We start from the raw sequence: 23918 nt of genomic DNA on the forward strand, positions 1-23918 counted from the left end.
CTCTCCAATTTAGAATAAGTATGTTAGGAGGGGGACTGCCCCCTTCCTTTCGTCCTACCTTCGTCCTACAGTCCTAGCTTCGTCCTACCGTCCTTCATACTAGACGCAGAGACATGAAAATGGTATCCACAAGTTCATCTGACTCTGGGGAAGGAGATAAAGGGCTTCATCTGACTCTGGGGAAGGAGATAAAGGACTTCATCTGACTCTGGGGAAGGAGATAAAAGGACTTCATCTGACTCTGGGGAAGGAGATATAGGGCTTCATCTGACTCTGTGGAAGGAGATAAAGGACTCAATTGCCCAAATCCCAAAGTATCCCTTTAAGTGGTGTGTCATGTAGGGTGTAGGCAGCTTAAGAGGATCTACAGAGGACAGGCACAGCCTTTTCCTGGTTTTGGATGGGGAGAAATAGGAAGTAGGAAAGGAGAAGGGAGAAGAACAGGTTAAAGAAAGGAGAGATAGTGGACGACCTAGCTGCAGGGTAACGAGAAAAACGAGGAGGGTAGGTACAGCTGAAGAAAGGAGGATATACGGAAATAGGAGAGAAGGAGAGAAGAAAAAAGGAGGGAAGGTACCTGTGGCTGAGGAGAAAATAGAGAAGGAGAGAAGAAGAAAGGAGGGAAGGTACCTGTTGCTGAGGAGAAAATAGAGAAGAAGAGAAGGAGAGAAGAAGACAGGAGGGAAGATACCTGTTGCTGAGGAGAAGAGAGAAGAGCAGACTCTGATTTACTACAGCAGTAATTATCTAGAAGAAAGAATAAGAAAAAGCTGAAATAGCTGGGGGTATAAATTACTGTAGGATTGAAGCGATAATATAGATACACACGGCGAGGCATGACTTAACGTGACCACAACCCAGAGTGGGGTACAGCCATAGGGTACACCCAATACTCCCATGTTAAATTGCCTACTTTACTCATAACCCGACAACGTCACAATTATCAGCCAAAGAGCCTGACTTTCTTCAGCTAGCTAACCCTGCTTTTATAGCTAAGATGCCGAAAAGCTGTTGCGTATTGTTTTGTTTGAACAACAGTAGGAGAAAACACCACCAAATTAGGTTTTATGAACTGGCTACTTTGAGCCATTTGGTAGGGTGGTCTCCGGCAAGTTGAAAGGTCATATAGGCAAGCCAACAAGAATAAACATTTCTAAATACCTAGACTGTTCAAGGGCAGGCAAAGACTCAAATCAAATGTTTTTCGTCACATGCTTCGTAAACAACATGTATATACTAACAGCGTTGCTCTTGTCCAGGTGGGAAAGGGCAGTGTGGAGTGCAACAGAAATACCATCATCTGCAATCTGCATCATTGGAGTAGTATGTGAATTGGAGTGGATCCAGGGTGTCTGGGATGATGGTGTTGATGTGAACCGTGACCTGCCTTTCAAAGCATTTCATGGCTACAGATGTGAGTGCTACGAGGCGATAAGTCATTTAGACAGGTTACCTTAGCGTTCTTGGGCACAGGGACCAAGGTGGTCTGCTTGAAGCATGTAGGTCAGGGTTCCCCAAGTGGCAGTGATTTGTATTTGGCCCCCCAAATTGTTGGACATAAAAGACATCAGCATTTTAATTTTGTAAATCTGTTCCAAAGTATTCTCACACCTAGTAGAGAGATAATATGTGATTGTATATAAATAAATGTAAGCAAGGTCTGAAATTATAATATTTTTGTCAATTATTATATCTGTTTGGGCTTCTTATGGTCAATTATGTTCCAGCCCACTGACCATCCACACAATAAAAAAATCAGCCCGCGGCTGAATCTAGTTGATGATCCCTGATGTAGGTATTACAGACTAGGTCAGGGAAAGATTGAAAATGTTAGTGAAGACACTAGACGGCAGCGCATGCTCAGAGTACGTATCCTGGTAATCTTGAGGCCTTGTGAATGTTAACCTGTTTAAAGGTCTACGTCAGCTACGGAGAGCATGATCGGAGAGCATGATCACACAGTTGTCCGAAACAGCTCTCATGCATGGTTCAGTGTTGCTTGCCTCGAGGCGAGCATAGAAGGCATTTAGCTCATCTGGTACGCTCGTGTCACTGGGCAGCTTGGGGCTGGGTTTCCCTTTTGTAATCCGTAATAGTGTGCAAGCCCTGCTGTCACATCCGACAAGCGTCAGAGCCAGTGTAGTAGGATTCAATCTTAGTCCTGTATTGATGCTTTGCCTGTGTGATGGTTTGTCGGCGGGCGTAGTGGGATTTCTTATAAGCATCCGGATTGGTGTCCCGCTCTTTGAAAGCGGCAGCTCTAGCCTTTAGTTGAGTACGAATGTTGCCCGTAATCCATGGCTTCTGGTTGGGATATGTATGTACAGTTAATGTGGGGAAGACAATGTCGATGCACTTAATGAAGCCGTTGACCAACGTGGTAAACTCATTAATGCTATCGGATAAATCCTGCAAGGTATTCCAGTGTGCGCTAGCAAAACATTCCTGTAGCTTAGCAAGAGCTTCATCTGACCACTTCAGTATTGAGCGCGTCACTGGTACTTCCTGTTGGAGTTTTTGCTTGTAAGCAGGAATCAGGAGGACAGAGTTATGGTGAGATTTCCCAAATGGAGGGCGAGGGAGAGCTTTGTATGCATTTCTGTGTGAGGGGTAAAGGTGATCTAGAGTTTTCTTTGCCTCTAGTTGCACACAAGACGTTGCTGGTAGAAATGAGGAAAAATTGATTTATTTTTTCCTGTATTAAAATCAACGACCACTAGGAGATATGCCTCTGGTTGAGCATTTTCTTGTTTGCTTATGGCCTTTTACAGCTCATGGGAGTAACAGGAGTACCCTACGACTGTACCCTACTCGGGGGCGTGGTTACGTTAAACCGCTCCTCACCGTGTGTATCTATAGGCCGAGCGAACACAGATGCTGGCCGAGCGAACACAGATGCTGGCCGAGCGAACACAGATGCTGGCCGAGCGAACACAGATGCTGTACCTCGACTTCTAACACAATAAAATGTTTTGAGGTGAAAGGAGGGGTGTGTGAAGACATGGGATGGGGAATGGGGAACGCTGGGGTGGGAGGGGGGGGGGGAGCTTGTAATGCCGTCTTCACGCTCTGTCGACCAGACAGGAACTGACAGGGCTAATGTGTTTCAGCTCAGGTGAATTATTAAAGAGGAGGAGAGAGAGAGGAAAGAAGGCATCATATAACTCTCTCCGAATGTCTGCCCATGGGTATGGATTAACCTGCGGCATGTTTCTGTGTGTGTGTTTGTTTGTGTGGGAGCGGAGAAACAGAGAGGTAGGGGAAGGAGGAGAGAGAAAGACAGAGAGGTAGGAGAGAGGAGGAAGAGAGAGAGAAGAGAGAGAGAGAGAGGTAGGAGAGAGGAGAAAGAGAGAGAGGTAGGAGAGGAGGAAGAGAGAGAGAGAGGTAGGAGAGAGGAGGAAGAGAGAGAGGGAGAGAGGTAGGAGAGAGGAGGAAGAGAGAGAGGGGGAGAGGTAGGGGAAGGTGGAGAGAGAGGAGGAAGAGAGACAGGTAGGAGAGAGGAGGAGGAAGAGAGAGAGAGGTAGGGGAAGGAGGAGAGAGAGGAAGAAGAGAGGGAGAGGTAGGGGAAGGAGGAGAGAGAGGAGGAGGGAGTAGGGCGAGGAGAGGAAATGTTTGTTTGTGTGTAGTTAAGGTATGTATGTGTATATGAGTGTGTGAGAGAGAAATAGAGAGAAAGAAGGGAGGTGAGTGAAATGGGGAAGGAGGAGGTGTTTGTTCATGGGTGGTAAAGGTGCCTGCCTATGTCTATATGTGCATGTGTGTGATTTAGCCAATTATCTAGGCAGGACATTCAGTGCTGCAGGCCTGCAGCAACACCATCCTATTTATTCCTTACCTACTGGACATTCACATGGGACTAAATGCTTAATAAACTGACATTCCTGTTTGCTGGAATATTATGGTGCTGCTTCAAGAATCCATGAAGTCTGTTTGGTTTTAACCACACTTTCAGTTTTCTAAGTAGGGGCACACGTAAGCTTTGACTTCTCTGCTCGACTATCAATACTGACAAACCGCAGACGTAACTGTAGTATAATACAAAGCAACATTACTCAAGATACAAACTTCGCAAGGCTAACCACCGTGAATACTAATGTCAGACTGGGGCTTCTAATGAGAGAGAGAAGAGGCATCGTAAAACACATGACATGGAAGAGAAAAACACATTAGAGACTGAGATGGAACACTTTTCAACACATCGTTTTAATTCTTCCCAATAGAAACTCAGACAGGAAAAGACTCAGTCCCCACAGATCGGCAGAACAGTTTCCTTCTTAACCCCGACAACCTCCAGACTGTTCCCTGATGTTGCATGGTATGAAAACCCTCTAATCTCTCTTTTCACACTGCGTCGTACGAAACGCTCTGGCTGCCATACTCCAGCAGCTGCTGATGAAGCAGAGAGAGAGAGAGGAAAGAGGAGAGGAGAGAGAAAGGGATCGCTGTCGGAATGATAAAATGCCATCGGCTGCGTTAATGAAAAGCCTCTCGTGGTGATGGGGAGATTGCCTTTGGAATGGGCTGCTGATTGGAGAAGCAGCTGCTTGGCGTAGCGAGCAGGTTAATTAAGTATCAAAGGGCTGGGGAAGGCGACACGAGAATGATTAGCACCTTCCGCCTGGCGACATCGAGGAGTACTGAATCCAATATATAGAGGGAAAAGTAGCAAGGACCTTACAGAGAGATAGGTGACGTCCAGGGAGAAGGGGACCTTACAGAGAGATAGGTGACGTCCAGGGAGAAGGGGACCTTACAGAGGGACAGGTGACGTCCAGGGAGAAGGGGACCTTACAGAGAGACAGGTGACGTCCAGGGAGAAGGGGACCTTACAGAGAGACAGGTGACTTCCAGGGAGGAGGGGACCTTACAGAGGGACAGGTGACATCCAGGGAGAAAGGACTGAAAGAAGGAGGAAGGTAAACAGGGAGACTGGAAAAAGAACCAAGAATGATATGTGGAAAGAAACCAAAACAGAAATAGATGGGGAAAACCCCAGGGTGAAAAGGTCTTGAGTCAGGCTCTTAACTAGGCAGGCCTGTTAGGCGGCTCTCCTCATTGGCCAGACACTGAGACAGCCCAGGGTCAAACTTCACTGAGGGCTGTCATCTGGGAGACAGATCAGGCATTCCCACATGGTTGACTGGCAATGCTTGGACACTTCTCTGACAACATAGCACAACATTCTCACAGGAAACCTCAGCGGAGATCAGTAGGGAGTAAACAGAATTCGCTATCGACCAACACAGACTGTGTTACATATCTGACAGAGCCATATGTTGACACTCCAGTCTCTGACTTAAGTCTTTCACTGTCCATTGCCATAAAACAACCATCATACAGTAATGTCCAAAATTATTATTATTGATAAAGATGAGCAAAAAGGACTATGAAATAACACAAATACTGAGCTATGTGGGTATGCTCAATTATACTCATACAAATGCTCAGAGAAATCTATTTTGTTTAACAAGTAATAAAACAAAATCTCAAAAAGATAGGGGTCAAAATGATTGGCACCCCTGTTTTCAATACTTTTCAATACCTCACCTTGCAAGGATAATGGCACTGAGCCTTTTTCTCAAATGTTTTATGAGATTAGAGAGCACATTGGAAGGGATTATAGACCATTCCTCCATACAGAATCTTTCCAGATTCTTGATATCCTTAGTCTGTACTTATGGACTGCCCTCTTCAATTCAAACCAACTCCTGAGTGGCACAGCGGTCTAAGGCACTGCATCTCAGTGCTTGAGGTGTCACTACTGACACCCTGGTTTAAAAAAAGTCACTAGACTGACAGCCATTTCAAAATGTTGATTTTGTGGTCAATTAACCATTTCTTTATGGATTTTTACGTGTGCTTGGGGTGTTTATGTGTGCTTGGGGTGTTTATGTGTGCTTGGGTTTTTTATGTGTGCTTGGGGTGTTTATGTGTGCTAAGGGGTGTTTATGTGTGCTTGGTTTTTTATGTGTGCTTGGGGGTGTTTATGTGTGCTAAGGGGTGTTTATGTGTGCTTGGGGTGTTTATGTGTGCTTGGGGTGTTTATGTGTGCTTGGGGGTGTTTATGTGTGCTTGGTTTTCTTAATGTGTGCTTGGGGGGTTTATGTGTTTGGGGGATTTATGTGTGCTTTGTTTAAAAAAAATATGTGATTGGGTTTTTTATGTGTGCTTGGGGATGTTTGGTGTGTTTGGTTTTTTTTATGTGTGCTTGGAGTGTTTATGTGTGCTTGGAGTGTTTATGTGTGCTTGGGGTTTTTATGTGTGCTTGCGGGTGTTTATGTGTGCTTGGTTTTCTTAATGTGTGCTTGGGGGGTTTATGTGTTTGGGGGATTTATGTGTGCTTTGTTTTAAAAAAATATGTGATTGGGTTTTTTATGTGTCCTTGGGGTGTTTATGTGTGCTTGGGGGTTTTATGTGTGCTTGGGGATGTTTGGTGTGTTTGGGGGTGTTTATGTGTGCTTGGGGATGTTTGGTGTGTTTGGGGGTGTTTATGTGTGCTTGGGGATGTTTGGTGTGTTTGGGGGTGTTTATGTGTGCTTGGGGATGTTTGGTGTGTTTGGGGGTGTTTATGTGTGCTAGGGGATGTTTGGTGTGTTTGGGGGTGTTTATGTGTGCTTGGGGGTTTTATGTGTGCTTTGGGTGTTTAGGTGTGTTTTTTTTTTTTTATGTGTGCTTTGGTTTTTATGTGTGCTTGGGGGTGTTTGTGTGTGCTTGGGTTTTTATGGGTGCTTGGGTTTTTATGTGTGCTTGGGGGTGTTTGTGTGTGCTTGGGTTTTTATGGGTGCTTGGGTTTTTATGTGTGCTTGGGGGTGTTTGTGTGTGCTTGGGTTTTTATGGGTGCTTGGGTTTTTATGTGTGCTTGGGGGTGTTTGTGTGTGCTTGGGTTTTTATGGGTGCTTGGGTTTTTATGTGTGCTTGGGGGTGTTTGTGTGTGCTTGGGTTTTTATGGGTGCTTGGGTTTTTATGTGTGCTTGGGGGTGTTTGTGTGTGCTTGGGGGTGCTTATATGTGCCTGGGGGGTGTTTATGTGTGCTTTGGTTTTTTTTGTGTGCTTGGGTTTTTTATGTGTGCTTGGGGTGTTTATGTGTGCTAAGAGGTGTTTATGTGTGCTAGGGGGTGTTTATGTGTGCTAAGGGGTGTTTATGTGTGCTAAGGGGTGTTTATGTGTGCTAGGGGGTGTTTATGTGTGCTAAGGGGTGTTTATGTGTGCTTGGGGTGTTTATGTGTGCTAAGGGGTGTTTATGTGTGCTTGGGGTGTTTATGTGTGCTAGGGGGTGTTTATGTGTGCTAAGGGGTGTTTATGTGTGCTAAGGGGTGTTTATGTGTGCTAGGGGGTGTTTATGTGTGCTAAGGGGTGTTTATGTGTGCTTGGGGTGTTTATGTGTGCTTGGGGGTGTTTATGTGTGCTTGGGGGTTTTTATGTGTGCTTGGGGTTTTTATGTGTGCTTGGGGGTTTTATGTGTGCTTGTTTTTTTTAAAATGTGTGCTTGTTTTTTTGTGTGCATGGGGGGTGTTTATGTGTGCTAAGGGGTGTTTATGTGTGCTTGTTTTTTATGTGTGCTTGGGGGTGTTTATGTGTGCTTGGGGGTGTTTATGTGTGCTTGGGGGTTTTTATGTGTGCTTGGGGTTTTTATGTGTGCTTGGGGGTTTTATGTGTGCTTGTTTTTTTTTTAAATGTGTGCTTGTTTTTTTGTGTGCATGGGGGGTGTTTATGTGTGCTTGGTGGTGTTTATGTGTGCTTGGGGGTGTTTATGTGTGCTTGGGGGTGTTTATGTGTGCTTGGTGGTGTTTATGTGTGCTTGGGGTGTTTATGTGTGCTTGGGGGTGTTTATGTGTGCTTGGGGGTGTTTATGTGTGCTTGGGGGTGTTTATGTGTGCTTGGGGGTGTTTATGTGTGCTTGGTGGTGTTTATGTGTGCTTGGGGGTGTTTATGTGTGCTTGGTGGTGTTTATGTGTGCTTGGTGGTGTTTATGTGTGCTTGGGGGTGTTTATGTGTGCTTGGTGGTGTTTATGTGTGCTTGGGGTGTTTATGTGTGCTTATGTGACCAGTGCTGTGTTGCAGGTTTGACTGACCAGTGCTGTGTTGCAGGTTTGACTGACCAGTGCTGTGTTGCAGGTTTGACTGACCAGTGCTGTGTTGCAGGTTTGACTGACCAGTGCTGTGTTGCAGGTTTGACTGACCAGTGCTGTGTTACAGGTTTGACTGACCAGTGCTGTGTTGCAGGTTTGACTGACCAGTGCTGTGTTGTAGGTTTGACTGACCAGTGCTGTGTTGCAGGTTTGACTGACCAGTGCTGTGTTGCAGGTTTGACTGACCAGTGCTGTGTTGCAGGTTTGACTGACCAGTGCTGTGTTGCAGGTTTGACTGACCAGTGCTGTGTTGCAGGTTTGACTGACCAGTGCTGTGTTGCAGGTTTGACTGACCAGTGCTGTGTTGCAGGTTTGACTGACCAGTGCTGTGTTGCAGGTTTGACTGACCAGTGCTGTGTTGCAGGTTTGACTGACCAGTGCTGTGTTGCAGGTTTGACTGACCAGTGCTGTGTTACAGGTTTGACTGACCAGTGCTGTGTTGCAGGTTTGACTGACCAGTGCTGTGTTGCAGGTTTGACTGACCAGTGCTGTGTTACAGGTTTGACTGACCAGTGCTGTGTTGCAGGTTTGACTGACCAGTGCTGTGTTGCAGGTTTGACTGACCAGTGCTGTGTTGCAGGTTTGACTGACCAGTGCTGTGTTGCAGGTTTGACTGACCAGTGCTGTGTTGCAGGTTTGACTGACCAGTGCTGTGTTGCAGGTTTGACTGACCAGTGCTGTGTTGTAGGTTTGACTGACCAGTGCTGTGTTGCAGGTTTGACTGACCAGTGCTGTGTTGCAGGTTTGACTGACCAGTGCTGTGTTACAGGTTTGACTGACCAGTGCTGTGTTGCAGGTTTGACTGACCAGTGCTGTGTTACAGGTTTGACTGACCAGTGCTGTGTTGCAGGTTTGACTGACCAGTGCTGTGTTGCAGGTTTGACTGACCAGTGCTGTGTTGCAGGTTTGACTGACCAGTGCTGTGTTGCAGGTTTGACTGACCAGTGCTGTGTTGCAGGTTTGACTGACCAGTGCTGTGTTACAGGTTTGACTGACCAGTGCTGTGTTACAGGTTTGACTGACCAGTGCTGTGTTGCAGGTTTGACTGACCAGTGCTGTGTTGCAGGTTTGACTGACCAGTGCTGTGTTACAGGTTTGACTGACCAGTGCTGTGTTGCAGGTTTGACTGACCAGTGCTGTAACGGCACCTTACCTTGACAGGTTTCTTCTTCTTTTTGTCTTCCTCCTCATTGTCTGCCTCCTCCTCGTGCTCCTTGCTGCCCTGGGGGAGACTGGAGTAGTTGGCCAGGCTACTGATCATGGTTGATACCATGGGACTAGTCTCCATCTCCTCCTGCAGAGTGCATTGACACACACAGGATAACATGGAAAATGGTCAATTACATATTATACACTGGGTGGTTCGAGCCCTAAATACTGATTGGCTGACAGCCATGCTATATCAGACCTTATACAACGGATATGACAAAACATGTATTTTTATTGCTCTAATTACAATGGTAACCATTTTATAATAGCAATTAGGCACCTCGGGGGTTTGTGGTATACGGCCTATATACCACGGCTAAGGGCTGTATCCAGGCACTCTGCGTTGCATCGTGCTTAAGGACAGCCCTTAGCCGTGGTATATTACCCATATACCACAGCCCCTTATTGCTTAAATAAAACACTACTGTAGCAGGCAATGTAGTGAGCATATTGATGCATAATGTATTCCTTTACATATCTGAGGTGGTGCAACATGATGTCAAATCAAATCAAATGTTATTTGTCACTTGAGCCAAATACAACCGTGAAATACTTACTTTACAAGCCCTTAACCAACAATGCAGTGTTAAGAAAATAGAATTAAGAAAACATTTACAAAAAAACGAAAGTTAAAAAAAGTAACACTTAAGGAGGCTATATACAGGGTGTACCGGTACCGAGTCAATGTGTGGGGTTACAGGTCAGTTGAGGTAACTGAGGTCATTTGTACATGTAGGTAGGGGTAAAGTGACTATGCATGGACGATAAACAGCGAATAGCAGCAGCGTAAAAACAAATGGGAGGGGGGGGGGGGGGGGGGGGGGGGTCAATGCAAACAGTCCGGGGGGCCATTTTATTAATTATTCAGCAGTCTTATGGCTTGGGGGTAGAAGCTGTTATGGAGCCTTTTGGACCTAGACTTGGTGTGCCGGCATCACTTGCCGTGCGGTAGCAGAGAGAACAGTCTATGAGTTGGGTCACTGGAGTCATTGACCATTTTTGGGGCCTTTCTCTGACACCGCCGAGTATAGAGGTCCTGGAGGGCAGGAAGCTTGGCCCCAGTGATGTACTGGGCCGTACACACTACCCTCTGTATCGCCTTACAGTCAGTTGCCATATCAGGTCGGTGATGCAACCATGGTGCAGCTGTACAACGTTTTGATGATCTGGGGACCCATGCCACATTTTGTCCGTCTCCTGAGGGGGAATAGGTTTTGTCGTGCCCTCTTCACCCCTGTCCTGGTGTATTTGGACCATGATAGTTGTTGGTGATGTGGACACCAAGGAACTTAACTCTACGATCTGAATGGGTGTGTTTGGCCCTCCTTCCTAGCACTAGGAACTCTGGACACGCTCCTCTACAGCCCTGTCGATGTGAATGGGTGTGTTTGGCCCTCCTTCCTAGCACTAGGAACTCTGGACACGCTCCTCTACAGCCCCGTCGATGTGAATGGGTGTGTTTGGCCCTCCTTCCTAGCACTAGGAACTCTGGACACGCTCCTCTACAGCCCCATCGATGTGAATGGGGGGCTTGTTCAAGTGTAAGATCTAAAATGTGCACTATGAATACAAACTACATATCACAGTAACAAATCACCAGTAACAACAGAGAGTCCCTTTGAGATGGAAAAAAATAATAGACTTGGCATTTCTGTAGCAGTTTGGAAATGTGCTTCTATTCACCTGAAGTTTTCACTTGTCCTTCAAACAGTAATGACCCTCATTAATCGATGTCAGGGCCCTTATTCAATCACTCTCTGAACCGTGTGTGTGTGTGTGTGTGTGTGTGTGTGTGTGTGTGTGTGTGTGTGTGTGTGTAACTGCCTACAAATTGCAGTCTCACTGGCAGGACCATCCTCTGTTCATCATAGGCTTGATTTGTGTTGCACATGCACAAATAAATGTGTGTGTGTGTGTATGTGTGCGTGTGTATGTGTGCGTGTGTCTGTCTGTGCCTGTATGTGTTTGTGTGTGTGTGTGTACATACCTCAAACAGAGCCATATGTTTGCCATCGTATTTCTGGCTCTTCTCCGTAGCATCACTGCTGTTGATGAAAGGACTACTCTCCTTGGGGTTCCCATCACCTAGAAGAAGAAACGCAAAGCCTTCGTCAGATGGGTTCAAATACAATGCATCCCTGTTCTATTCAATACCTAAAATGCACAATGCACATTTTTCTCCACTGTGTCTTTATGAATAAACAGAACTGTTGGCTCTCAGAGCTTAATTTCCTTAACAAGTGACCCTGAACCGCCAACTAATGTGATGCCATGCTTTGGGTCTGCAAGGCTTCCAGCGAGGTTGATAGCCTGAGTTAAGTGCTCACCTAAAAAAATAAAAGTCCACAAAGTTTCACACTCGCTTGCCTGTCAGTTGAAACTTGCAAGGACGACCTTCCCTGAAACACATATATTAATTTCAAAACCAGGGCGAAAACATTGTGCTGTCGCCAGGGCCGCATTAGAAACACTTGAAAATACCTCTGTTTACAATACTAAGGCACAGACATAGTCTATATCTGCCTTCTCTCCCCCTCCAGCCCTTCTCTAAGATGGCAGATAGCGCCCTCTCTCGCCTGGGGTCATGTCTTTTAGTGAGGCCGAGGCAGCCATGTGCGCTGACGGTAGGGCACCACTAACTGCATGCCCTCTCTGTACTCTTCTCTCTCTATGGGGTAGAGAAGGAGAGAGGGATTTCTGAGAGTAGGAGAGAGAGGGTTATGAGAGAAGGAGAGACGGTTATGAGAGAAGGAGAGAGACGGTTATGAGAGAAGGAGAGAGAGGGTTATGAGAGAAGGAGAGGTGTGTTTATGAGAGAAGGAGAGAGGGTGTTATGAGAGAAGGAGAGATGGGGTTATGAGAGAAGGAGAGAGGGTGTTATGAGAGAAGGAGAGAGAGGGTTATGAGAGAAGGAGAGATGGGGTTATGAGAGAAGGAGAGAGGGTGTTATGACAGAGAGAGAGAGGGGGGGTTATGAGAGAAAGAGAGAGGGGGTTATGAGAGAAGGAAAGAGGGGGTTATGAGAGAAGGAGAGAGGGGGTTATGACAGATGGACAAAGAGAGAGGGGTTAATGACAGATGGATAAACAGAGGCAGAGAGAGAGACAGAGAGAGGCAGAGAGGGAGAGACAGAGAGAGGCAGAGAGATAGACAGAGAGAGAGAGAATCTAGGATCCCAAAGCCCAGGTCATTAAGACTCTTCTAAGATCCAAAGCCCAGGTCATTAAGATCCCAAAGCCCAGGTCATTAAGATCCCAAAGCCCAGGTCATTAAGACTCCTCTAGGATCCCAAAGCCCAGGTCATTAAGACTCTTCTAAGATCCAAAGCCCAGGTCATTAATATCCCAAAGCCCAGGTCATTAAGATCCCAAAGCCCAGGTCATTAAGACTCCTCTAGGATCCCAAAGCCCAGGTCATTAAGACTCTTCTAAGATCCAAAGCCCAGGTCATTAAGATCCCAAAGCCCAAGTCATTAAGATCCCAAGCCCAGGTCATTAAGACTCCTCTAGGATCCCAAAGCCCAGGTCATTAAGACTCCTGTAGGATCCAACACCCAGGTCATTAAGACTCCTCTAGGATCCCAAAGCCCAGGTCATTAAGACTCCTCTAGGATCCCAAAGCCCAGGTCATTAAGACTCCTCTAGGATCCCAAAGCCCAGGTCATTAAGATCCCAAAGCCCAGGTCATTAAGAGCCCAAATCCCAGGTCATTAAGACTCCTCTAGGATCCCAAAGCCCAGGTCATTTGATTGTTTGCTGTACAGTCTAGCAGCCTTCCTTACATAATCAATAATGGACAACTTGAGTCCTTTTGAGCAGTGTTGTGTTTGGCAGGGTAATATATCCTAAATGAGGGTGTTCCACACAACTCCCATATTCTTGATTTCTCCCATCTCTCCTGATATGCCAACATCAAAGGAACAATGATGAATTTATGAAAATAAGTGATGGTCCTCAGACATTCTGCCTTTTTATCATTGACCATGTTCTCTTCTTATCTGTGGTCAACCTCATACTGTCCATGCAGACTGTAACTATAGCTTACAGAGGCAATCAGCAAGTACTTTGTGAATCAAGCTATCCCATTGGTGGAAGAATACAGTCCCTGTTAAGTACAGATCTGAAATTTATTTTCTCAAAAGTGAAACGTCATCAACGGTCCCAAAGATGGTGTTATAACATTGATGACGTACTCACGATTCCAAATGTAAGTTACAGAGTATGATATGGTGCTGCATTAGGTAAATCACGTTTCATAACACAATCAAATAAACAGCATACTGAAATCCCTATGAATGTTGCTGTCTCCAGTGCTTGATTGATTGAAAAAGCTCATCAACTTGGAATGTATCTAATAGACGGGTGCATTCAGAAAGTATTCAGACCCCTTGGCTTTTCCACTTTGTTATGTTACAGCCTTATGGTAAAATGAATTTTAAAAATTTTCCCCGTCATCAGTCTACATACAATACCACATAATGACAAAGCAAAAAAATATTTTTAGAAAAAAAGAAAAAAAATCACATTTATTGAAAATAAAAAAATGAAATATCACATTTATATAGGTATGTAAAAACATTATAAAAAACAGTTTTTGCTTTGTCATTATGTGGTATTGTGTGTAGACTGATGACAGAAAAAAACAATTAAATAAATGTTAGATTAAGATTAAGTAACGTAACAAAATGTGTAAAAAGCCAAGGGGTCTGAATACTTTCCCAAAGGCACTGTACATATTTAATTGTGTACTCACTATTGTCCAAGTCTCATTTACAAAATCTACATATTGGGATGCATACACTGTATAAGTCCCTGCGATAGACCGGCGTCCTGCCTAGGAGGTGTACTTCTACATCAAGCTGTCTGACGCTTCAGCAACAGAAGAGAGTTTCCTGCTCCTATGAACCATTCCGGTTCGCACAAGCCAAGGCTACTTAATTGCTTACAATATACTGTATAAGGTATATCCTAATATCATAATATAATTTGGAAACCACCTCAATGAAATCTCCTATATATCCCTGTGACATCACAGACGGCGCTAAACAGCAGGCCGGTCAGCAGAATGACTTTCCCATGATGACTTATTAATGGGTGATGAGGCGTCTGGCTCGTCACCACTCAAGAACATGTCATGTTCCTGGCAGGGGCCTCTTGGAGATTTTCTGTCACTTGGAGGCCCCCCTCCCGAATCCTCACCTGTCTCCATTTCCCGTACTGCCAGTCAATGTCGCCTCCGCTTCTTTTACTACATCTTGGCTAAATTGCTCTGCGAGTTGGCAGGTCATTCCATTTCAGCAGATTTCAATGAATAGATGATGTGACCTTAAGTGGAGCGGGATTCTGAGCAACTATACAATTTTGGTGGGCTATCTTTAATCAATAAGGCCTGAGGGGGTGTGGTATACGTATAACCAACATACCACGGCTAATGCTGAATTGTTTCAATTGCCAATGACTGGAACGAACTACAAAAATCTCTGAAACTGGAAACACTTATCTCCCTCACTAGCTTTAAGCACCAACTGTCAGAGCAGCTCACAGATTACTGCACCTGTACATAGCCCACCTATAATTTAGCCCAAACAACTACCTCTTTCCCTACTGTATTTAATTTATTTATTTATTTTGCTCCTTTGCACCCCATTATTTTTATTTCTACTTTGCACATTCTCCCATTGCAAATCTACCATTCCAGTGTTTTACTTGCTATATTGTATTTACTTTGCCACCATGGCCTTTTTGCCTTTACCTCCCTTATCTCACCTCATTTGCTCACATCGTATATAGACTTGTTTATACTGTATTATTGACTGTATGTTTGTTTTACTCCATGTGTAACTCTGTGTCGTTGTATGTGTCGAACTCCTTTGCTTTATCTTGGCCAGGTCACAGTTGTAAATGAGAACTTGTTCTCAACTTGCCTACCTGGTTAAATAAAGGTGAAATAAATAAATAAAATAAAATAAAATAAAAAGTGTTGTTCTAAGGCACGACGCCAAGTGCAGTGCCTGGATACAACCCTTAGCTGTGGTATATTGGCCAAATATCACACGCCCTCGGGCCTTATTGCTTAAATACAGTCTCCCAAAAATGCATAAACAGACAGAACCCTCGTGTTATGTGGATATAGCTTTAGGGGTCTCGTTACAGAGCCACAAGATTGAATGGTGACACTATCAGATTGTTAAGTGGAGTCCACTTATGGTGTGTGCCAGCGGGTTTCAGGGTCAATTCCCTCAATCCCAGGCAATTCAGGGATTGAATTCCAAATCAAATCAAATCAAGTGTATTTGTCACGTGTGCCGAATACAACAGGTGTAGCTATTACAGTGAAATGCTTACTTACAGGCTCTAACCAATAGTGCAAAAAAAGGTATTGGGTGAAAAATAGGTAAGTAAAGAAATAAAACAACAGTAAAAAGACAGGCTATTTACAGTAGCGAGCCAATAAAAGTAGTGAGGCTACATACTGACACTGGTTAGTCAGGCTGATTGAGGTAGTATGTACATGTAGATACATGGTTAAAGTGACTATGCATATATGATGAACAGAGAGTAGCAGTAGCGTAAAAGAGGGGTTGGTGGGTGGTGGGTGGGAGACAATGCAGATAGCCCGGTTAGCCAATGTGCGGGAGCACTGGTTGGTCGGCCGGCCCAATTGAGGTATGTACAATGCCTTGCGAAAGTATTCGGCCCCCTTGAACTTTGCGACCTTTTGCCACATTTCAGGCTTCAAACATAAAGATATAAAACTGTATTTTTTTGTGAAGAATCAACAACAAGTGGGACACAATCATGAAGTGGAACGACATTTATTGGATATTTCAAACTTTTTTAACAAATCAAAAACTGAAAAATTGGGCGTGCAAAATTATTCAGCCCCTTTACTTTCAGTGCAGCAAACTCTCTCCAGAAGTTCAGTGAGGATCTCTGAATGATCCAATGTTGACCTAAATGACTAATGATGATAAATACAATCCACCTGTGTGTAATCAAGTCTCCGTATAAATGCACCTGCACTGTGATAGTCTCAGAGGTCCGTTAAAGGCGCAGAGAGCATCATGAAGAACAAGGAACACACCAGGCAGGTCCGAGATACTGTTGTGAAGAAGTTTAAAGCCAGATTTGGATACAAAAAGATTTCCCAAGCTTTAAACATCCCAAGGAGCACTGTGCAAGCAATAATATTGAAATGGAAGGAGTATCAGACCACTGCAAATCTACCAAGACCTGGCCGTCCCTCTAAACTTTCAGCTCATACAAGGAGAAGACTGATCAGAGATGCAGCCAAGAGGCCCATGATCACTCTGGATGAACTGCAGAGATCTACAGCTGAGGTGGGAGACTCTGTCCATAGGACAACAATCAGTCGTATATTGCACAAATCTGGCCTTTATGGAAGAGTGGCAAGAAGAAAGCCATTTCTTAAAGATATCCATAAAAAGTGTTGTTTAAAGTTTGCCACAAGCCACCTGGGAGATACACCAAACATGTGGAAGAAGGTGCTCTGGTCAGATGAAACCAAAATTGAACTTTTTGGCAACAATGCAAAACGTTATGTTTGGCGTAAAAGCAACACAGCTGAACACACCATCCCCACTGTCAAACATGGTGGTGGCAGCATCATGGTTTGGGCCTGCTTTTCTTCAGCAGGGACAGGGAAGATGGTTAAAATTGATGGGAAGATGGATGGAGCCAAATACAGGACCATTCTGTAAGAAAACCTGATGGAGTCTGCAAAAGACCTGAGACTGGGACGGAGATTTTTCTTCCAACAAGACAATGATCCAAAACATAAAGCAAAATCTACAATGGAATGGTTCAAAAATAAACATATCCAGGTGTTAGAATGGCCAAGTCAAAGTCCAGACCTGAATCCAATCGAGAATCTGTGGAAAGAACTGAAAACTGCTGTTCACAAATGCTCTCCATCCAACCTCACTGAGCTCGAGCTGTTTTGCAAGGAGGAATGGGAAAAAAGTTCAGTCTCTCGATGTGCAAAACTGATAGAGACATACCCCAAGCGACTTACAGCTGTAATCGCAGCAAAAGGTGGCGCTACAAAGTATTAACTTAAGGGGGCTGAATAATTTTGCACGCCCAATTTTTCAGTTTTTGATTTGTTAAAAAAGTTTGAAATATCCAATAAATGTCGTTCCACTTCATGATTGTGTCCCACTTGTTGTTGATTCTTCACAAAAAAACACAGTTTTATATATTTATGTTTGAAGCCTGAAATGTGGCAAAAGGTTGCAAAGTTCAAGGGGGCCGAATACTTTCGCAAGGCACTGTATATGAATGTATAGTTAAAATTACTATGTATATATGATAAACAGAGAGTAGCAGCAGCGTAAAAAGAGGGGTTGGTGGGAGGCACACAATGCGAATAGTCTGGGTAGCCATTTGATTACCTGTACAGGAGTCTTATGGCTTGGGGGTAAAAACTGTTGAGAAGCCTTTATGTCCTAGACTTGGCACTCCGGTACCGCTTGCCATGCGGTAGGAGAGAAAACAGTCTATGACTGGGGTGGCTGGGGTCTTTGACAATTTTTAGGACCTTCCTCTGACACCGCCTGGTGTAGAGGTCCTGGATGGCAGGAAGCGCCAGTGATGTACTGGGCCGTACGCACTACCCTCTGAAGTGCCTTGCGGTCAGAGGCCGAGCAATTGCCATAACAGGCAGTGAAGCAACCAGTCAGCAGTCAGGATGCTCTCGATGTTGCAGCTGTAGAACCTTTTGAGGATCTCAGGACCCATGCCAAATCTATTTAGTTTCCCGAGGGGGAATAGGCTATGTCGTGCCCTCTTCATGACTGTCTTGGTGTGTTTGGACCATTCTAGTTTGTTGTTGATGTGGACACCAAGGAACTTGAAGCTCTCAACCTGCTCCACTACAGCCCCATTGATGAGAATGGGGGCGTGCTCGGTCCTCCTTTTTCTGTAGTCCACAATCATCTCCTTAGTATTGGTTAGAGCTTTGTACGCGTCTGTGTGTAGAGTACAGGTGATCTAGAATTGTTTCCCCTCTGGTTGTTGATTGAAATTGGGTAGAACTGATTTAAGTTTCCCTGCATTAAATAGAGATGCCATGTACAATTCAACTGACAGGATTTGAAATGGAACTGGCCCAAAAATGTTCCCCATTATAGTGCCTGGACAAATGGTTTAAGTTAATCTGCATTAGCTTCCTCGTCATTCCTCCCCTCTAGCTTCCTCATCATTCCTCCCCTCTAGCTTCCTCATCATTCCTCCACTCTAGCTTCCTCATCATTCTTCCCCTCTAGCTACCTCATCATTCTTCCCCTCTAGCTTCCTCATCATTCCTCCCCTCTAGCTTCCTCACCATTGCTCATCAAGAATTTAACTGACTTGCCTAGTTCAATAAAAATAATATAAAATAAAAATAAATTCCTCACCTCTAGCTACCTCATCATTCCTCCTCTCTAGCTTCCTCATCATTCTCCCCTCTAGCTACCTCATCATTCTCCCCTCTAGCTACCTCATCATTCCTCCTCTCTAGCTACCTCATCATTCCTCCACTCTAGCTTCCTCATCATTCTTCCCCTCTAGCTACCTCATCATTCCTCCACTCTAGCTTCCTTATCATTCTTCCCCTCTAGCTTCCTCATCATTCTTCCCCTCTAGCTTCCTCACCATTCCTCCACTCTAGCTTCCTCACCATTGCTCATCAAGAATTTAACTGACTTGCCTAGTTCAATAAAAATAATATAAAATAAAAATAAATTCCTCACCTCTAGCTACCTCATCATTCCTCCTCTCTAGCTACCTCATCATTCTTCCCTCTAGCTACCTCATCATTCCTCCCCTCTAGCTACCTCATCATTCTTCGTTATTCCTCCCATCTAGCTACCCTAGCTAGCACATTTGGTTCTTGGAAGTTGTGGGAACGTACGTTTTGATTTTCCATTGGTCCTGGGAACGAAGCCATACGTTTCCTGACCGATAATACGGAATGTTTTTTAAACGTTCTGAGAACAGACGTGGACATTTTTGCCTGTTCTGGGAATGTAAATGTTTGAGCTCTTAGGAAACGTTGTGTTAAAGTAATGAAATACCAATAAATAACGTTATTTTGTCAAGTTCCTTAAATGAGCTGAGAATGTTCCAAAGATAGACAACTATCCTGCACCATTCCCAGAGCATTGTGGGAAGGTTGTATGTAAATAAATAACCACAGGACAACCACCCTCTCACCGAGCTCTAAGAAACATGGTTCTCAGAATGTTACAGTATGTGCAAGCTGGGTACCTCATCCATTCCTCCCCTTTAGTTCAGCCCAGAAGTGTGCTGCTCCCTGTTCATCCGTGTACCATAATGGAGCTGTTACAACAGTAGGTGAATGATATCCGGTCAGTATTACTATGCAGTCTTTACTGTAGTATTCACGTGGGTGCAGACTATAGAATGTAAGGCTAAGGCGGACTTCGGTGCTAGCTATTACGCTCTGTGAAAATTGTCAGATTGGTGGAAACCCAAACTGTCCCCCCCCTCCCCAAAAGTTGCTTGCTCCAGGAAAAACCTCCCCCTCAGTCCTGTGTGATCTATTCATCTTTATTACGAGTTTTGACATAACTTGGACATGATAAGCCAGTGGAGGTTGGGTCTCGGTGCAATTCAGGCACAACAGAGACATCCTCTGTCTTGGTGAACAGAGGTTAAAAAGTCAGACAGACAAATAGTTCCAGGTAATCTGCTTTTCAACATTAAAGGGCCTATACAGTGAACTATGCACATTTATGAGAATGAATGCTAAAAAGAACAGCATTGACTCTATATTAAGCATTTAAACATTTTGAATTTGTCTGAATACAAGGCTGTTTAATTGATTGACTGACATGACAGTCTTGAGTGGTCCAAAAGCAAACCATCACCGTTAACACTGGGCTTTTTGAACACATGCTGACACGCAAAGTCTATAAATGCCTACCCAGGACCATAAATATACACAGTATGTAGCTAATCTCTCTCATACTCCCTTTATTTCTGTCTCTCTCTTCCCTCTCTCTTCTCTCTGTCTTTCTCTTCCCTCTCTCTTCTCTGTCTCTCTCTTCCCTCTCTTTTCCCGCTCTCTCTCTTCTCTCTGTCTCTCTCTTCCCGCTGTCTCTCTCTTCTCTCTGTCTCTCTCTTCCCGCTGTCTCTCTCTTCCCGCTGTGTCTCTCTTCCCGCTGTGTCTCTCTTCTCGCTGTCTCTTCCCTCTCTCTTCTCTCTCTCTCTCTTCCCTCTCTCTTCTCTGTCTCTCTCTTCCCTCATCCAATGCTACAAATGATAACAATGCAACAACGCTCCCCTCTCCAACATACTACTGACAGAAAAAAGCAATTTACACCTGTGGAAACCAAACAAGCTTACTGGTAACAGTAATGTTAATGAATTACCATCATGTGTTTTGAAGGACTCTGTTGCTGTATATGACAAAACTGAAATGCTGAATTGTTTCAATGAGCACTTTGCATCATCTGGTAGGCTGTTTGATTCAGTGTCCTCTGTAAATGTACAACCCTGTGTGGATGAACCAGTGAGAGCTGGTCAAACTTTGAGCTTTTTGCCATTCTCAGTGCAGGTGGTACATAAAGCCCTGAAATCCTTAGATCAGAGAAAGCCTGCAGGTCCTGATCTTTTGGATCCCTGCTTTTTAAATTTGGCAGCTGATTTCATGAACCACTTACATATCTGTTCAATCTAATCCTCGAATGTAATGAAATTCCAAAGATCTGGAAATCAGCATTTGTCCTACCACTTTTAAAAGGGGGAGATCCAAATAATTATAGGCCAATCTCAAAGCTGTCACACCTGGTGAAAATACTTGAAACCCTTATGAGTGAACAGCTAAAATAGTTTTTATTTACTAACTCTATTCAATGTACCAATCGGGCTTCAGGAAGAAGCATAGCACAATTACAGCAGCCATGAAGGTTTTAAATGATATCACTGAAGCCCTTGACAAAAAACAGCACTGTGTCTCACTTTTTATTGATCTCTCTCTAAGGCTTTTGATACAGTTGATCATGCTATACTAAGGCAGAGGTTGTCGAGTGTAGGTCTTTCAGAGCATGCAGTTGCATGGTTCGCTAACTATCTGTCTGATAGAACTCAGTGGGCTTATGTCTGTTAAATTGTTTGTCTTTAATGGTGTGCCCCAAGGCTCTGTACTTGGTCCTCTCTTATTCACTATTTATATAAATGATTTAGACAAAAATGTCCAAAATGCGCAACTTAATTTTTATGCTGATGATACTGTTATTTACTGTTGTGCCTTGTCTCTTACAAAAGCTTTCCAGAACTTGCAAACTGCTTTTTATACTGTTCAACATACCTTGTGTCAATTGAAGCTTATCCTCAATACTGACAAAACTAAACTAATGGTGTTTTCTAAAGCAAGAAATAGACCTCTGAACCTTTCACCTATTACTACCCGTCAGGGCAAGGAGGTTGAGGTTGTAACCTCATATAAACATCTTGGAATTTTAATTGAAGACGGCCTCTCTTTTCAATTGCATTTTCAACAATTTACAAAAATGTTTAATCTGAAATTGTGATTTTATTTTAGGAATAAGGCCTGTTATTCTTTTGAAGCCAGAAGGCGGCAAGTATCAGCTACATTTATGCCTTTACTAGACTATGGAGCTATATATATGAATGCTTCCGCTCAGTGTTTGAGATCAATTGACACCCTTTACCATGGCACTTTGAGATTTATTTTAAACTGCAAAACCCTTACGCACCACTGCACTTTGTATACCAGGGTTGGCTGGCTTTCTCTAGTCACTCGTAGGCTCAGGCACTGGTATACTTTTCTTTACAAAGCCATTTTGGGTTTATTACCTTTTTATTTGGCCATTTTTATTGTTCAGAAATGTGGTGGGTACTCTCTTCGTTCGCTGGACTTTATCCTGCTAACTGTTCCAAATGTCCGAACTGAATTTGGTAAAAGGGCTTTTATGTACTCTGCACCATCGTCTTGGAACACCTTACAAAATACTTTTAAACTGGAAGAACTTGCCTCGATTGGTATTTATAAATCACTTATGAATGATCTTGAGACTGATTCCCTGATCTGTCAATGTTTTTAATTTGCTGTTTTATAATTGTGTTTTACTCTTGTGAATTCTATGTTTTTAATTTTCTGTTTTATAATTGTGTTTTATACTCCTGTGAATTCTATGGATTTTACTAGATTACTTGTAGTTTTTCATGTTGTCTGTCTGTAATTTTTGTAATGACTTGGTGCTGCCTATCTTGGCCAGAACGCTCTTGAAAAATAGATTTTAAATCTCAATGAGCCCTTCCTAATAAAAAATAAATAAAGTGCACTATATATAGGGAATAGGGTCCCATAGGGCTCTGGTCCAAAGTAGTGCACAATTAGGGAATAGGGTCCCATAGGGCTCTGGTCCAAAGTAGTGCACAATTAGGGAATAGGGTCCCATAGGGCTCTGGTCCAAAGTAGTGCACTATTAGGGAATAGGGTGCCATGTGGGGGGCAACCTAGATGACACGTGCTGGCAGAGTGAAGAGAGCCAGTGGATATAATAAGAGACAGCCTCGCGTCAGAGACAGAGCCCGGTGGAGAAACACTGGACCTGGGATAAGAAAAGGATTTGAACCAAAATGACCTCTCCGTAGACTACGGCTGAGTTCCCTGCGGCTGAGACTCCTCTGTTGACTACGACTGAGACGCCTCCGTAGACTACGGCTGAGATCCCTGCGGCTGAGACCCCTCCGTAGACTAAGGCTGAGATCCCTATGGCTGAGACCTCTCCGTAGACTACGGCTGAGACCCCTCCGTAGACTACGGCTGAGACCCCTCCGTAGACTACGGCTGAGACCCCTCTGTAGACTACGGCTGAGACCCCTCCGTACACTGGGGCTGAGACCCCTCCGTACACTGGGGCTGAGATTTGAAATGATTTGTTAACATTGTCTGTTTGAGAGAGCATAGAGTCTGAGGCAAGAACAGGCATTTATCCACAATCATTATGACCCTCAACATTCTAATTAAAATATACTGTATCTGGGACAAAACAGTTTTGATTTACATTTGGTTGAGTTGTCAACTAACGTGAATTCAACGTGAAATCAACCAAATCACCATGTCATTGGATTTAGGTTTGCAAATTCAATTAGTTTCCCACGTTGATTCAACGTCATCACATTTATTTTTGGGGTTGAAATGACGTGGTAATAACGTTGATTCAACCAGTGAGTTAACACTTGTCCTGCTTTCTCCAGCTCTCTTGGCAGCCCTGTAACTCAAACTCTGCCCAAATTTAAGTACTACTACTTCTTGAATCGCTCAATACAGAAGTGGTCAGATGACGCAGATCACTTTGAGACTCTGAGATGTATGACATTCTCTGTTGTACTGTGACTCCATCACTCTGAGATGTGTGACATTCTCTGTTGTACTGTGACTCCATCACTCTGAGATGTGTGACATTCTCTGTTGTACTGTGACTCCATCACTCTGAGATGTGTGACATTCTCTGTTGTACTGTGACTCCATCACTCTGAGATGTGTGATATTCTCTGTTGTACTGTGACTCCATCACTCTGAGAT

At 44.1% G+C, this 23918-nt stretch overlaps 1 protein-coding gene across 2 annotated transcripts in view; it reads right to left on the reverse strand.

The window, feature by feature from the left end:
• LOC110529040 (solute carrier family 12 member 5-like) overlaps positions 1–23918 on the reverse strand; it is a 266968-nt gene that overhangs the window by 79167 nt on the left and 163883 nt on the right. For both annotated transcript variants that reach the window (XM_036984164.1, XM_036984165.1), the window contains exons 2-3: positions 11326–11423; positions 9283–9423 (exon numbers count right to left, since the gene is read on the reverse strand). In XM_036984164.1, the coding sequence (XP_036840059.1) occupies positions 9283–9423; positions 11326–11423 (239 nt within the window). The remainder of the gene's footprint in view (positions 1–9282; positions 9424–11325; positions 11424–23918) is intronic.

Source organism: Oncorhynchus mykiss, chromosome 7 (genome assembly GCF_013265735.2).
Source record: "Oncorhynchus mykiss isolate Arlee chromosome 7, USDA_OmykA_1.1, whole genome shotgun sequence".
NCBI classification, from domain to species: domain Eukaryota; kingdom Metazoa; phylum Chordata; class Actinopteri; order Salmoniformes; family Salmonidae; genus Oncorhynchus; species Oncorhynchus mykiss.